At 37.5% G+C, this 16,466-nt stretch overlaps 3 protein-coding genes across 15 annotated transcripts in view; 1 reads left to right on the top strand and 2 right to left on the bottom strand.

The window, feature by feature from the left end:
• HNRNPH1 (heterogeneous nuclear ribonucleoprotein H1) overlaps positions 1-7,751 on the top strand; it is a 329,511-nt gene extending 321,760 nt beyond the window's left edge. The window contains exons 4-15 of one of the 9 annotated variants that reach the window (XM_069102612.1): positions 359-514; positions 705-848; positions 2,498-2,636; positions 3,619-3,797; positions 3,883-3,954; positions 4,011-4,144; positions 4,280-4,415; positions 4,712-4,771; positions 4,864-4,923; positions 5,694-5,786; positions 6,306-6,355; positions 6,964-7,751. In XM_069102612.1, coding sequence (XP_068958713.1) covers positions 359-514; positions 705-848; positions 2,498-2,636; positions 3,619-3,797; positions 3,883-3,954; positions 4,011-4,144; positions 4,280-4,415; positions 4,712-4,771; positions 4,864-4,923; positions 5,694-5,786; positions 6,306-6,355 — 1,223 coding nt within the window. In that variant the 3' untranslated portion in view covers positions 6,964-7,751. Of the gene's footprint in view, positions 1-358; positions 515-704; positions 849-2,497; positions 2,637-3,618; positions 3,798-3,882; positions 3,955-4,010; positions 4,145-4,279; positions 4,416-4,711; positions 4,802-4,863; positions 4,954-5,693; positions 5,787-6,305; positions 6,356-6,963 lie in introns of those variants that run through there. The other 8 variants (XM_069102610.1, XM_069102613.1, XM_069102607.1 and 5 more) reach the window with 8 other exon arrangements.
• The window catches only part of RPS14 (ribosomal protein S14), a 195,631-nt gene that overhangs the window by 153,566 nt on the left and 25,599 nt on the right, over positions 1-16,466 (bottom strand). The window lies entirely within an intron of this gene.
• Positions 13,048-16,466, bottom strand: part of RUFY1 (RUN and FYVE domain containing 1) — a 40,380-nt gene continuing 36,961 nt past the window's right edge. For all 5 annotated transcript variants that reach the window (XM_069102601.1, XM_069102603.1, XM_069102602.1 and 2 more), the window contains exons 16-18: positions 15,799-15,847; positions 14,439-14,516; positions 13,048-13,740 (exon numbers count right to left, since the gene is read on the bottom strand). In XM_069102601.1, coding sequence (XP_068958702.1) covers positions 13,597-13,740; positions 14,439-14,516; positions 15,799-15,847 — 271 coding nt within the window. In that variant the 3' untranslated portion in view covers positions 13,048-13,596. The remainder of the gene's footprint in view (positions 13,741-14,438; positions 14,517-15,798; positions 15,848-16,466) is intronic.

Raw genomic sequence — 16,466 nt, 5'->3', positions numbered from 1 at the left:
GAGTAGCTTTGAGGGTACGGTGAAGGTTTGGCATGAAATGGTTGATATTTGAGTAAAAGGAGTTGAAAAGTGAAAGTTTATGAGGTTGTAGAATGCCTTTGTTAAAGATTTTAAACTCCCTAATAATGAAAAGATTTTAATGTTCTTTTGGGGGGGGGTCTCTTGATTTTGAAAATTGCTCAAACTGTAACCTGTTAAATGTTGTAGTACTCTGGAATATTTTTTAATACTGCCAGTATGATGACAACATAAGCATGTAGGACTAAAATTTTATTAAAAGGATTCCCAATTATTAGAAGCAGGACAATCTAAATGGTTAGGCACATTAACTGTGAGTTAACAATTGGTTTCTTTACAGAATGCAAAATTCAAAATGGGGCATCAGGCATTCGTTTCATCTATACCCGAGAAGGCAGACCAAGTGGAGAAGCATTTGTTGAACTTGAATCAGAAGATGAAGTCAAATTGGCACTGAAAAAAGACAGAGAAACTATGGGACACAGATATGTTGAAGGTTTGATTTATGTTGACATAGTAAAGTGTTAAGTGTGTAGATTTTACCCCCCTTTCTGAATTTTAGGTAATTGACCGCATGGAAATGGTCATCTAAGTGAGTTTTTGGCAGCTCCTAGTTTATCTAAAAATAAGGAAATCTTACTCATTCTTACATTCCGAAATTGACTAATTCTAAGCACCTCTTACAGTATTCAAGTCAAACAACGTTGAAATGGATTGGGTGTTGAAGCATACTGGTCCAAATAGTCCTGACACTGCCAATGATGGCTTTGTGCGCCTTAGAGGACTCCCATTTGGCTGTAGCAAGGAAGAAATTGTTCAGTTTTTTTCAGGTATGTAGCAGTGCTTGTCATTGGACAAGTGCATTCTGGCTAGTTCAAGTAATTGGAATGATTTAGATGTACTTGTTTGGACAGGTTGAAAATTTAAACACTGAATGCTAATTCTTTGGTTTATAGAAGTTCAGGGATCTTCAAATAATTTAAGCCCATAAATTAGACTACCTTAAAGCTGGAAAACAACTTGGATTCTAAATATCACTAAATTTTTAATTTTTTTTATACTTGGTGTTGTAGTTTAAAGTAGATATTTTAGATGCTAGAGGATTGTCCTCAACAGCTTAACTTCTTTCTACACATTTGCTGTTCAGCATAGTACCTCAAGTTTATAAGGTAAGATGCACTTATCACCATGACTAGACTGATGTACTTTTAATTTTAACTAACACTCTTCCTGCTGTTATTCATTATTGTAAAATGACACTGCCGGTGTCATGGGATCAAAGTAAACTCATATGTTCTCTCTGGAGCAATACTATGGAGCCTCTTCCAAGGAAAACCTGATTATAGCCTGGTAATTTAGGCTACTAGCATTGCAAGTTGCCTGTCTTAAGTAAGATTGCAGAGGAATAATTTTCAGGTACTGTTTTAAATTTTTAACAATTGATGATTTTGAAAAATGATGTCCCAGTTTACTTAAGATAGGGAAATGCTCTTCCGAGGTAATGTTTTGGGCCTAAACTAATTGAATGTCTAACACAATTCTGATGTGATTTGCATGAGTATTTTTCACATTGAAAAGTATGTAATGGAAATGTTTTTAAGTTTTTGAAAAATTTGACTAGTTTCTAGGTCTGGAATTCATTGTTAAAGATGGGCTCTTTTGGTTTAATAGCTTATGAAAAGTTAATTTTAAATAATTTAATAGTGTATTTGGTTAATAATATTTGAATCCTAGTCATGTTTTGACTAAGTTCAAATATCTCGGAATGAAAATTTGAATGCCATTTGTCACTTAATGTAATCTCATCTTACTCCTAGGAAAGTGTTAAACCTTTTTTGTAACCTTGGAAATGTATCCACAAACTGGAAATTCCATCTTTGAAAACCTTTAAGTGTTAATTTACAATTAGAACATAAAAATTGCATGATTATTTTACATAGATCAGTTGTATTTTAAAAGTCAGGTTATTTGATCAGTTTTGTGATCTTAGCAATGTTTTATATCATCATTGTATGTGTACCTAAATATGCAAAAATTGTCTTTTGAAAACTGAAGTTCCACTTAGCTATTTGTAATATAGTTAAATTGAAAGGAAAGAAGACATTGGCAAAACTTGTTAGTGTGTGAAACTTGATTAGCTTACTGTCATTCTGTCTTGTGTAATTCTCAGCAATGAGAATGTGTTGAAAATATAAAATTGTTGATGCCATTTTCTTAATACACCCTCTTATCAGCAATTGAACTGTATATTTGTTTGCCTCCTTATGTTTTTTTGTACTACAGGGTGTTTTTAAGAGTGTAGTAATAAACTTATGGAACTTCATGTCAGTGCATATTTACGAGTACTTAAAGTTAAAAGCATACCATTCGCCTAAAATATTTGCAATTCTGGTGTATTTAAAGCTATAAGAAGAATCATTTCTGGGCTTGTGATGTTAATATTGCCCCCCTACTGGGGTTATTTGTCCTTGGGTTGAAGGGTTGGAAATCGTGCCAAATGGGATAACATTGCCGGTGGACTTCCAGGGGAGGAGTACGGGGGAGGCCTTCGTGCAGTTTGCTTCACAGGAAATAGCTGAAAAGGCTCTAAAGAAACACAAGGAAAGAATAGGGCACAGGTGGGGATGGATGGTTGGTTGGATACGTCACTTTTCTTATGGTAAATGATAATTAAATCCATATTCTCTCTGCTTGAAAGGAAATGTATCTATTTCCTAGTCCTAGTTAATAATTAAAGTGTTAAAACTGTTAAGTTACTGTCAGATGCTAAAGTTACATGCTAAAACTTTTAAATGCCATATTTGCATAGACAAACACTTAAGGTTAAATTACTCCCTGTTACTGAAATGCATTTGCCATTTAAGGTTCTTAATTTCTGTAAGCAACCATAAGTCCATGGAGTCGAGAGACTATGGCTTTAAAAAAATTTAGTGTAAATAATGGCTTTAGCTCAATATCTAGTAAATTAATATTACCATAAGAAAATGTGATAACTTTCTGAACTTGTTTTATAAAGTTGAAATGCCACAAACTTTCTTGCTGTATATAAACTTGCATTGTAACGTTAAGCATAGCTTTCAAGAAATTGTCACAAAAGGTTTTACTCAATTTTGCTTGTGACTATTTTTCATTGAAGCATGCGCTTACCTATGCTGATTCTTACTAAGAAGCATAGGATATGTGGAGTATTTGTTACAGGCAAAGTAATGTAGCATTGAGCTAGAATGTTGGTGAAGGCTGGCTTTTTTAGCTCACTTGTTACACATTGCCAGTTAATTCAAATGTTGAAATGTTAAGAGTTGAGTGGAATTCGTTCCCTCCTAAAACATTTTACTTAAAAACACTCCTCTCCCACCCTTAAGGTTGGGCTAAAGTAAAGTTCTTTAAGAAAAAAAAGGAGGAGTTAACCATTTCCCCTTAAAATGACATTTTTATAGTCAAGAGTAAAATCTGGTCATTGCCTATATACAAAATGTAAAGAAATCTGGCTTTTTAAGTATTTGTCAGTTTCACGGCTATGACTAGAATATTGTCTTGTGTAAATTATACCTGTGTGTGAATTGAAGAACTCACTAGTTTTCTATATGAACGATGTTTTAGGTACATTGAAATCTTCAAGAGCAGCCGGGCAGAAGTTCGAACTCATTATGATCCTCCTCGAAAGCTAATGGCTATGCAGCGGCCAGGTCCTTATGACAGGCCTGGGGCTGGCAGAGGCTATAACAGCATTGGTAGAGGAGCTGGGTTTGAAAGAATGAGGCGAGGTGCCTATGGTGGAGGTATGTGTACCTAAGAAATAAGATGTCCAATTAAAAAAAAAAAGCTTCCTGTAAAGTAATGACTCTTCCCCATTAACCATTTCAGGGTATGGAGGCTATGATGACTACAATGGATATAATGATGGATATGGCTTTGGGTCGGATAGATTTGGAAGAGGTAAGGTAAGAATTGTACTTCAAAGCTGGAGGATACCTACACTTTTTTAAATCTAGACCTCAATTACTGTTTTTCAGGAATGTCTGATCATAGATATGGAGATGGTGGATCCACTTTCCAGAGTACAACAGGCCATTGTGTGCACATGAGAGGATTACCTTACAGAGCTACTGAAAATGATATTTACAATGTAAGTTTCTCAGATTAACTTAAAAGTTAACTGTAATGTGTAGTGTCTGTTCTTATCTGACCTTAAAGAATTGAAGGATTTGGAGAAGGCTAATCTTTTAAATTAAGAGCATTACCTGATTCTTTTTGTGCCCAGTTTTTCTCACCACTCAACCCTGTTCGAGTACACATTGAAATTGGACCTGATGGCAGAGTGACTGGAGAAGCAGATGTTGAATTTGCTACTCATGAAGATGCTGTGGCAGCTATGTCAAAAGACAAAGCCAATATGCGTAAGTCTGGACTTTATCCTAGGAAATGTCTTAGAATGCACAACAAAAGCAATGCCTAGTGAAGAGAGCATGTGAGGTTTACTTTGCTCAAACTTGGTTCCATTGGTTGGCTTGCTTTAAATTGTATTTAGATCTTATAATTCTTATAAACTGCAAGGGTAGGTTTTTGACATTAGTTGATAGAAAGCAAGAGGGTTTATTTGGATTGGTTAACTATATTAAACATCTAGATTATTTTTAAGAAAAAGCTTAACACAATAAAGTAATACATCTTTCACATTTTTTTCTCATTTCAGAGCACAGATATGTAGAGCTCTTCCTGAATTCTACAGCAGGAGCAAGCGGTGGTGCTTACGGTAGCCAAATGCTAGGAGGCATGGGTTTGTGTAAATATCACTTTAGTGTCTTTTTTTTAAGCTAACCTTGTATGCCTTTTTTCTCATTTCAGAACACAGATATGTAGAACTCTTCTTGAATTCTACAGCAGGAGCAAGCGGTGGTGCTTATGGTAGCCAAATGATGGGAGGCATGGGCTTGTGTAAATATCGCCAGTTTTTTTAAAAAACAAAACATTTTTATATCTAAGTCAATTATATTTAAGTTAAGTTATATTTATATTTAGTTTATATTTAGCTGAGTTTAGTGTAATATTGTCAGGTTCTTTGGGAAGGCTATTCCTTCCATTATGAGCTATGAAGTTATTTGTATTGGCTAAGTAATGAAACTCTTAAGTTTAGTTAAGTAGTAAAACTTAAAGATCAGTAACTAGATTGTTAATTGTTTGTTTGGGGGAGGGAATTACAAGAAACATTTCTTAGAGAGTTTAGTTTAATGTCATCAGAAAGGACCTGGCCCAAAAAAAAAAAAAACCCAAATCAGTTAGTTGTGAGTATATTGTTAAATGAACGAGGAAAGTATTGGTGTCCAGTTATACCTGAAGCAAAGGATGTCATTTCATTGTTTGCATCCATTAAGTTTAGTGTAAAAGAATGTAGTTAAAAGCAGCTTTGTAATAATGCCTCTACTTTATTGAATCCTGTGGATCTATTCGTGCTGATAGTCATATACTATTAGCTTTTACACGGTACATAATAGTGGAGGAATAAAATGCTGTTTAAAAAATAGCTTGAAGGATTGAAAATTCTACCTAGAACAGGATTGGTTATAGGACATGAGGTCAACTCTGGAAGACCATGTAGATTTAGAAGTGCAAGCCAGGTACCACCAGGTACCACATGGCCTTGGAAACAAGAACCTAACGTTTTCTTAACTTAACAGCAAACCAGTCCAGTTACGGTGGTCCAGCTAGCCAGCAGCTGAGTGGGGGTTACGGAGGAGGCTACGGTGGTCAAAGCAGCATGAGCGGATATGGTAAGCATCTTTTTAATTGTGGTTTAAATATTTTTTAGGCAGGTATGTTTATAGCTGGGGGAGGGGGAGGGGATGTGCAGGTTCCTTTTTGAAATTGGGTCTATGGTAGTAGAGGTTTTTTTTTTCTGGGTGGGAGTTGGGTGGAATATGGTGAGCATAATTTGCCTTATTAAACTTTGAGAAATGAGCATTGGGAAGGGGGGGGGAAGTGTTTCATAAATGGCACCTAGTAGTAAATCATAACTGTTTCTGTCGAGCCAGAAAGCATATCTGCCTCCATTAAGAGTAAAAAGTAAATTGTGCCTTTTGTGTTTTTTTTTTTTTATTTTAAGTTTCTAAGGGTTTTTAAATTAGTAACTTGCTTATTTTAGATGGGATAATTAAATGGCAGAATGGCGGTTGGGTTCAGGATCATGTTTTCTAGACAGTTAAACTAGGATTGGTTTTGGTTTATTTTCAATTGGTCTAAAGAATGGTGATTTTGGTATTATAGTCTTACCCTACAAAATCCTTTTGCAGACCAAGTTTTACAGGAAAACTCCAGTGATTTTCAATCAAACATTGCATAGGTAAATATTTTCTCGAAAAATCTAATTTTAAATTCCCAATAGCAAATTTTTTTTTTTTTATCTGTTGTAATACACTTTCTATAGCAGTCAATGGCTCTGATTTTAACTCCACGGAGGCTGCCATTTTGGGCACAGTGAGTTGCCTTTAGTCCAACTTTCTGTAGTCTCACTTCCTGCCCACCATGAATAGGAAAAGCAAGAGACTTCCCCCTGTGCTCCCTATTCATATGCCATTCAATTAACACATTGTGAATGTTTTATGTTAAATTTTTTAAATGCCTGTTTAGCTTTAAAATTATTGTGAAGTAATTTTGCAATTTTTGAAAAACACTAGTTTTCCTTTAAACTTAAATTTTCAATCCTTAAAGATCCATTAAAATGGTAGCACAGGAGTATGGCAAGTTGGTACAGCAGTGAAGGGATTAACGGAGGCCTGTTTGGAGTAAGGGTCCCCCTATCCCAAACATGTTTCTCTCTCTCCACGTAAAACAGCAGCCATTGTGTACTACATTGTGTACATTGTGCACCAATTTATTTTTGTGACATTTTTTTAACTTGACTGGTACTTTGAAATGGCTGTTAACTTTTCTACATGTATCTCTTTGCAGGGAGCCAAGGAGCAATGAACAGCAGCTACTACAGTAGCGGGAGCCGTGCATCTATGGGAGTGAACGGAATGGGAGGGATGTCTGGCATGTCCAGTATGAGTGGTGGATGGGGAATGTAATCCTGATCACTGACTCTTGGTCAACTTTTTTTAAAGAAAAAAAAACAAACAAAAACGAAGTTTAACAGTTTTGCAATACAAGCTTGTGATTTATGCTTACTGTAAGTGAAATCAGGATTGTTTTAAAAACTTTCAGGTTCAGTATTTTTGAACATTCATCTAGGATGTAATAACCAAGTTGAGTAAAGACTATAACTGTTAAACAATTTCAGCTTTTCTCAAGGTAGTTATGTTGTAGGAGTGTACTTAAGCAGTAAGCGTATTTAGGTTAAAGCAGTTTCAATTATGTTAAATGTTGCTCTTATACCACATTACATGGAACACTGTTTGAGATGCATGTTGGGAGACATGCTTTTTTGTAAAACAAATATAGGAGCTGTGTCTGCGATTCAAAAGTGAAACATTTGGCATGTTTGTTCTAGTTTATTTCGTTTACTATCCTGTAAGGCACGTACGTTTAAGCTTTTTTTTTTTTAAGTTAATGGGGACAATTTTGAGACGCAATACGAATACTTTAGGATTTGGTCTTGGTGTTTGTATTAAATTCTGAGGCCTTGATTTAAATCTTTCATTGTATTGTGATTTCCTTTTAGGTGTATTGCGCTAAGTGAAACTTGTTAAATAAATCTTCCTTTCAAAAACTGGAATAAATATTGTCCGTCCTTTGAACAGTGTCTTATTTGGCACTGTATTTTAAGCGACTATTAAGTGTTAGTGCCTAAATTTTCTCACCATTCTCTGTTGAAGTGATTGACCTTTGTTTGGTATATGGATTCCCTACTATTGCCAGTTCTGATTCAAGAGAAAGCACAGATGCACTCACCTTCAGAAACCTGAAAGCTACTTAGTAATGCTTGCAGTTGTATTTGCCTTAAGCGCTACAAAATACCTTATTGCATGCACCACCAGGTTATCTAGTGCCTTGTGTCTGCAGGAAAAATGGTGGTGTGTGACATGGGTGCCAAAAGGAATCAAGTGAACATCATCTTGGCAGTCTTCCTGCTGAGGGATCCAGGATTGACTACTTGTTTAATCAGTAGGACTGTTTCTGTCTGGTGCAAAGGTAATTTGAGATGTGTGCTATGCTGCTTTAATTTGAGATACATAGTTTCGATTTTTTAGAAGAAGTCTTCATTTTATGGTAGATGAGTATTAATAGGGCATACAAACATTTGAGAAAAATTTTACAAAGAATATAAATTCTTGTGGAATTGGTTTTTGTTAGTGTAAGTGTAGTTACTTGGGGCAGCTGAATTTGTGCCAATTTATCAAGTGGGAGTAGGGGATGTAGTTAGGACAGTGAGTTAAGGTAATGCCCTGGAAGCTAGACTCAAAGCAGGCTTGTGTTCCAGTGGCTCTATAGTCGAAAATGTTGGCTTTTATCTTGATCTAAATGGATTATACTATCTTATTTTAAGTGACAAGAGAGAAGGGAGGATGGGTTTTGCTTTAGTCACAACCATCAACTGTATGAGCAGAGGGATTTGTGTATAATTGCACCTTACAAAGTTCCTATGGACCAACTTCATAGTGAAAGATACCAGCATGCTTTTTAAAAAGTAAATAGGGTCTAAGCAAGATGTTCAATGTTAGGCAGCATTGCAGCTGCTGATGGTTTAATGTAGGCCATGGAAAGTCTTACCACCCATGAAGAACCACTACTCAGTGGAAACATTAGGTTTAATTTTTTGAAATCTCTTAATTCATGATTTTATCTTCTGAAACTGTCGAATAAAATATTGCATATGGTTTGGACCCAATGTAAGTATATTCTCTCAGTAAATGCTCAAGGGGATGAAGTTTAAGAGCTTATAGGAGCCACAACAGTAAACTCCCAAGTAAAGAACAGGTCTCCCATATCCTTAACATTTGAATGGGAATCAATTAAAGGAGTTGTTTTTAGTTTTTATTTTTCCTTAAGTGTTGGATGGCCTATGAGAAAGTAAACTGCCTTGACAAGATTTCAACTCTCCTGAAACTTTGTAGCATCTGCCAGTTTGTTGCTTGCCTAACTAAAAAGGTTTCCAATTATCTCTTAGCTGCTGAATCCAACGATTTTTTTCAGTCCTCATTTACACCTAACTTGACATGTGACCACCACTTACTGGATGCGATACTGATCTTTGTTGTGTGATGGTTCCTTCTGTTTCTTTGCCTAAGGTATGCTGGCTGGTACAAACGTATTTTACTTCAAAACCTCTGCATGTGATCCTCCACATTTGAAATTTCTCATCTCTGCCTTGTAGAATCTCTTGGCTTCCTAAGGAGCACAGCTCAGGTTCCATTTAAGGTTTTTCCTGATCCTTCAGGGGCCTCCTATTAGCTCTTTAAAAATTTTCAGTTGTGAGAGACCTCAGAGGCATTAAATTGGATGCACATCTAAACAATAAGCACTAAACCAATGATTAACCTTGTCTTGAACTCCAGTAAGGGGGAGCTCCAATATATCCATTGCAACCTATTTAGTTTTTGGACAGCTAAATAGGTGTTAACCTAATGTGTTTTTTCTTTTGCCATTTGGGGCCAAGAAAGTCCATTACTTACTGATAATCCCACCTTACCAGAGCTTTTAGGTTTAAACATGTCCCCACTTTGAACTAGTCCATGTATGGGGAGAACTGAAGACCCCTCCTGCTTGCCCTTTGGATACTAGTTTATCCATGATTTTCCTTAAGTGAACTGAACACAATCCAAGGCTAGATTTAATTAGGATCGAATACACTGCGTACTCAACTTCCTAGTTCTCAATTGTCTCAACGCAGCTAAAGAGCAGCATTGCTGTTTTTTCATCCTTGGAGCTTCACTCATCTATGTAGATGAGTATTTGACAGGTTTTAAATGGAATATAATTTCCTCCCAAAATCCACCTGTTAAACTAAGCAGTTTTTGTTGATAGGATTTAAAACCCTATCACCTAGATTGTTTTCTCAAAACCATCTGCCTCCTCCCCTCCGCCTTTTTTTTTCCCCAAATGCCAAGCTATGGTGCTCTTCTTAGTCTATATTGGTCTCTTTTGGCCTTAGTCTCATCTGTAAAGTGAAAAGGGGTGTGTTTTCAGAGGGTATTTACAATTCCACCTTTAAATGTATGGCACGCTCCAAAACAAGGTGCCATATATTCATTCCTAAAATCTGACCATGCATGTCACCCATCACTAAGACACTTAAATGATGTCCACCGCCTCCAGAATTAAATGCAAACTCAGGTTAGCATTTTAAAGCCCTTACTTAGTCTTTTCCATGCATGAACTTGGCTGCTTGGGCATCTCTGCAAACCGCCAGGTGGACTCCCATAACTTCCTCTGGAGTGTAGCCCAGGTGACAGTCTGAGGCTTTTTGTCCTTCTCAACCTGTTGGCTTTTCAAAATTCCCTTTTGAAATTACTCTTGTAGATATATACAGTTGTATACTTGATATTGTATCCTTTCCCGAAAAGCACAATTTCAAGGGCAGGGGATTTCTCTGTATTCTTTGAATAATGCCTAATGCATTCCATGTTGCCGTTTTTCAGTCCTTTTATGTCTAACAACCCCATCTGGGGTTTTCTTTGCAAAGATACTGAAATGGTTTGTCATTTTCACCACCAGTGCATTTTATAGACGAGGAAACTGAGGTAAATAGGGTTAAATGACTTGCCCAGAGTCAAGTGACTTCACTAGGTGAAGTCAAATTTGAACTGGTCTGGGGCCCACCACTCTTGCCAGCTTACCACCTACCTTCTCTGCATAGGTTAGTGAATTGAACCCAATCTGCTGTCTTGTCCAACAGCACCCAAAGGTTAATTGAAGTAAGGTTTTCCTACTGTGCTAGCCAGTTGAAATATTAAGATGAAATAAAGCTCTTGCCATTTAATTGTCCTCCGCCCTTTGCCTTTGCAACATCCTCCAGTCTGACCATTTCACATTAGTCAGCTCAAAAATGTATCTTTCAGAAAGTTGTTTGTTTCAGATTATCCCCATCTAATTATTAGTTTACGTACCATTATGCATCTTGCTTATATGTTCAATCTTTTTTTTTTTTATAAAAAGGAACTGACTTTTGAGAATATCTCCTAACCAGAAGTTCTAATGTGACGACTTCTATTTTCCCCTTTCCTAATTGCTATGAAGATTTTTTTATGATTGGTAGATGCAGACCCCCAAGTTCTCTCTTCCACTCCCTCCCCATAACCTTTTGCCTTAATAATTTTGAACACAGCTGAAAGTTCCAAATGAGGGCAGCTTTAAGTATACTCCAGGGATGAATGGGACCAGTTAATAATTTATGCTGGTTTTGGTCGCTGGAGAAATTAGTGGTTACAGTGACAATTGAGAAAAGGATTAGCAAGAAGAGGATCAGCTGAGTTCAGTTGAGTTTGAGGTGCCAGATGGATATATCTAGTAAACAACTGGCAGTGACAACTAGCTAACAAATTCAGGTACAGATGCAGATTCTGGGAGGCAACCATCTGCACATGTTGATAACTAAAGCTCTTGGGAACTTTTAGAGATGGAGGATTGAGCCTTGGGCTAAAAACCAAGGAGCAGAAGGAAGACCCCCAGGCAAGTGTGATACCATTAGGGCCAGTATTTGTCAAAGGAATTGGTGATGTCAAGGATGAAGACAACACAAAAATGTTGCATCTGACACTTAGGTGGTTATTGGTGACTTTGCAGAGAGCAGTGAGGAATGAGTGGGTGGTGGGAGCAGCACATGAAAGGGTTCAGACAATTTTAAAGTTTCTTAGACTCTAGGTTAGTCATTCCTTGAAAATCTTCACTTTGGTTGTATCTGGTCCTATAAATGCATGTCATATATAGTTCATTAACATGGCTCTTTGATTTTTTTGACCCAGTGGTAGGAAGCAATGGTCAATTTTGAACAGCATTGTAATGGGCACAGTGGAAGCCTGATTTTTGCACAGCTTCTCTTGAAGCCTTGATAAACAAGTGAGCCTGGCTGTCCTGTTTTCAGCATCCTGAATAAATAGGTTTGGTATACTCTACACCAAAGGCTACTACTACATCAGGTCTCTATAACTTGTCTCAATCCCAAACAGGAAGGGGAAATAATATTTGAGAATGATAATTGAGTACCTTGTTTCAGCCAAAACAATTGTGCAACTTTTAAAATACTTTTTTTTTTGCCTCTTGGAGGGCAATTGGGGTTAAGTAATTTGCCCAAGGTTATGCGGCTAGTGACTCCAGGGCTGATGCTTTACTCACTGTGCCACCTAGCCGTCCCTAAAATACATTTTTGACATTGCCATTAATATCCCTCTTTTATGAGGTTGGCTTAAGATCCTCCTCTAGTTCATGGATACTTATTACTATGTTATAATGTTAATTAGGCCAGTTAAAAGCTCTGGTCCTCTCTGGATTATTGCTCTGTTTTGGGCAAGCTTTTGTCATAGCATTTGAACTGCCCAAAGCTCAGGTGGCTCAGTGAGTAGAGGGCCAAGTCTGGAGTCAGGGGTACCAGTGTGTCGTACCAGTGTTGAAAATCTGGTCTCACATACTAGTTGTGTGATCCCAAGCAAGTTGCTTAACCCTGTTTGATTCCATTTCCTCATCTGTCAAATGAGATGGAAGAAGGAAATGGCAAACCACTCCAGTGTCACTAAGAAAATCTCAAATGAACAAGTGGTTATTTACTTAAGGAAAGGATATTTCCATGGTAGTCCTTACCTAGGAAAGGGACCACAGGAGGTTTAGCCTCAGGTTTTAGTTAGTTCCTGGTAGCTTATTTAAATAGAAGTAATAGAGAAGGAAAGCACTAAATTAGAGGAACTAAAAGTGCTTCCAGCCTTGGGTTTCATTTTATATATACAAAAGGGAGTCAAGGGTTGGACAACCTTGGAAAAGAAAAACGGACCTGGAGGATCAGGAGTCTGGACTTACTCAGTGGCCCTTGCTTGAATAAACTGCTTCCCCTTTTTGGGCCTCAGTTTTCTTCCTCTACAATGAATAGTTTATATATGTGCACACTTGAACAACAAATCAAAAGCTTTTATTGTATCCTATGGGCATGAGAAGCAAACCTTGATGTTTATTTTAACATAGGAAAGGATAAGAAGGAAATCCATTTTCCTGGAGACACATGAATCAAAGCTTTCAAAGATGAAAAAATCTGTCCCAAATATTTTACAAGTGAAAAGTACCAAAATCTTGAGATTCATTGTGCAGAAAGACCATCCTGAAGAGGACCAAAGTCAAGAGAGCAAAGAAGAAATATGAAATTTTAAACACAGAAAATAATCAATCTTAGACCATAAAAAAGCACACCTAAATATTTCAGCACATAAAAGAATTAAAGTATGTGAAATACTGTTTATGAACCTTTTTCTCTTTACTCTCACAAAAACCCCCTGTAAATTGGTAACAAACAGATTGCATTAACAGTAAGCACAAAGAGGATCTGGTAACTGATATAAAGCCTTTTTCTGATCAGAAGTACTGCAAAATTCACATATTCCTGAGCTTGCCAGGAAGCAGGAACTCATTTGCTCTGCAGCTAACTTTCAGCATTTATGACCCCTACGAAGAACTGGATGAATATCTCTGAAGGAGGAGGGTGTGGCAGGCGTCACACACACGTACAGGCCTTGGGTAGGATGGCAGTGCCAGTTCATTGCTTGAACATGTGTTACAAAAGATGTGTCCACAATTTCGACAGTGATGCTAAAGTGGTTAAAAAAAAGGGGGGGGGGCAAAAACAAGGCAGGTGGGTTTCATTATATAAACACATCTACTTTAGCAACAATATCCATTCTGTTATTCCAGCTCATTACTAGGGTCTACCACTGTCCCTAGTCTTTACAAAAGCAGGACTTTGGCATTTATCAATAGTTTTGCTTTGGGGTGAGAACAGAGATCAAAACCTCCACAGAAGTCGTAGGGGTTTTGTGTCTATAACTCCTATTTATATTTATTGCCCACAAACTCCCTGGGACATAGTCCTGCTGGCCAGAGTATGCTTCTCGATGCAAAGGAACAGGAATTAATATTAGGGTCTTCAGAAGCTATTGTACTTTTTCTCCTGAAATTCTGGTGCGATCAATGAAACCAATGGCATCCTTTACCAACAAGGAGTCTGAAGAAGGCGAGTCTCTCTTTTCTGCCAGTCTACCATATAAAGCACTTACCCCCGCCCCCACCCCCTTTAGTTTTGCCTGGGAAGTTAGCCTCCAAGTCCCCACTTATTCAGTGATGATTTTTGTTTGGGTAGAACTTGGATATCATTTTAGTTATTTCAAGGTTATTGAGAGCAAAACTTTTAGACCAGGTTTAAGGGAGAGTATAAATTTATTTCTCTGAACTTGGAAAATAGAGAAAAAAGAAACTGCCAAGGCTTGAACCTCAGAGTGGCAGGCCCTTACCTTCCTCCGGGAAATGGAGAACTCTTTCTCACACTGTTTGCAATATGTTGCCTCATCATCTTTTAGCCAGGTGTGACCCTAAGGAGAAAGAAGCCCTAAGAAATGGATTTTTCATCTGCAGAAAGAAGACAAATGAAGACTCCAAGAATGGCTGGAAATGCCAGTGACATATCTCAGCAGTGGCATCTCATCCTACATCAGGTAAGAAGAGTTTAAATACAAGGAAATTCCCCAGAAATCTGAAGCTAACCTCTTCGACAACTAAAATTATTAGAATTTTAAATGTTTTTTCGGTATTTTTTTTGAAGGCATGTGAAGGCAGCATGGAAGGGAAGGAGCATTAGGTTTGGGGTCAGAAAACCTGGACTGCACTTTTCTGGCTTTGCTATTTGCTGCCTATGCCACACTGCGCCTCAGTCTCATCTATCTGTAAAATGAGGAAGTTGGCTTAGATGACCTCTGATGTTTCCCACCGCTTAAGTTTATGTAACTTCATGAAATGTATTATTCTTCCTGTGTAATAAAACTAGTATATATGTGGCATATACTTGTGTGTGTGTGTGGCATATACTTTAAGCTAGAAGTCTCCAAGTCTTGTCATCTCTTCCCTCCTTTCCATTCCCACTACCAACACTCCTGTTGGGGACTGTACCACTTTTTTCCTGGATTAGTCTCACAATAGCCCCTTAACCATTCTCTCTGCTTCACTTATTCCTTTTCCAATACATCCTGCCCTCTGCTGCCACAGTAATCTTACTAATGCATCACTGTTCATGTTATTCCCCTGGCTCAAAGACCTTTAACCATCTCCTCACTGTTTACTGGTTAAAGTTCAAACTTCATGGCCTGGCATTGAGGCTCCATACTCTGGCTCCCATCTACCTTTCTGGTCTTCTCTCTCACTTTCTTTCTGTCACATGCCTCAGACTCTAACCAAGATGGATTGTCAGTCATTCCTCAAACATGCCTCTAGTTTTCCCTTTTTCTGTGCCTTCTACCTGGAATCCTCTTCCTCTGTAACTCACCAAAATTCTGCTGATCTGTCCAAGTCCAGTTCAAATACCATGTCTTACATAAAGCTTTTCCCTAAGTAGGGGTGGGGAACCTTCAACCTCTAGGCCACTTGTAACCTTCTAGGTCCTTGGGCGAGGCCTTTTGACAGGGTTCTACAAATCCTTTTATCAAGGGGATTTGTTCTGTGAAGTTAGGGCCCAGAACCACTCTGATGAATGAGGATTAGTTGTAGAAACATTTACTTTGTCTGACAGTTATGTTGAGAGTTTCTGAGGAAAACCACAAGGGACTGGTTACAGTTTGCATAAAATGCTCAAATACCTCTTGGTTATTCATAATCCAGTACCTTTAGTGCCTTATTGACCTCTTTTATATCTTCCATCTTCAGCTTTGATCTGAAAAGAAAATGTTTAATGGCAATAAGGACAGTTCTGATAGGAGGGAAAAAACACCAATTACCATCTTTACCGAAATTTAGAAAAAAGTTTTTGTGAAAATAAAATGCTTTGGAATTACCTTTTCTGTCTTTTTTTTGGGGAGGGGGGGGGCCAGCAACTCCACCATTCTCCTCGTTGTTCATGTATTTGTCTAGGTGTGGTTTTTTCTAATTTAATTTGAGAGGTGATTTAAATCTATTTCTTTGCCTACTTGATCAAGATTAGTCTGAACACTTAAGAATAATATACATCTTCCAAGCACCACAAAGATTAGATGAAAAGGATCACATTACAGGCATAGTCATGAAGAATTACTGTGGAAAAAGGAAACTAAAACAAGCTATACATACATCAATTCTCTGAGCCGGCATCAAGAAAACTGGGTCAAAATGACAGTTTTATATACTAGGCCATCTCATGAAGAATATGTACCATAGAAGCTGATGCTGACACTGAAACATGGTGAAAGTTGGAGGAAATAAATGTGTCTCCTTTCTTTGTCTTTGTTGTCAAAGAGAGAATGGGAATTTTCTATCCTTCAGTTATGGGAAGAACAAAAGGAGAGAAGGGAAAGAGG

The sequence above is a fragment of the Petaurus breviceps genome, unplaced genomic scaffold (genome assembly GCF_028583685.1).
Source record: "Petaurus breviceps papuanus isolate PSGF00001 unplaced genomic scaffold, PetGlider_PUasm1.0 551, whole genome shotgun sequence".
NCBI lineage: Eukaryota > Metazoa > Chordata > Mammalia > Diprotodontia > Petauridae > Petaurus > Petaurus breviceps.
The sequence above is the reverse complement of the archived record's forward strand: the minus strand, read 5'-3'. Positions and strand labels throughout refer to the sequence as shown.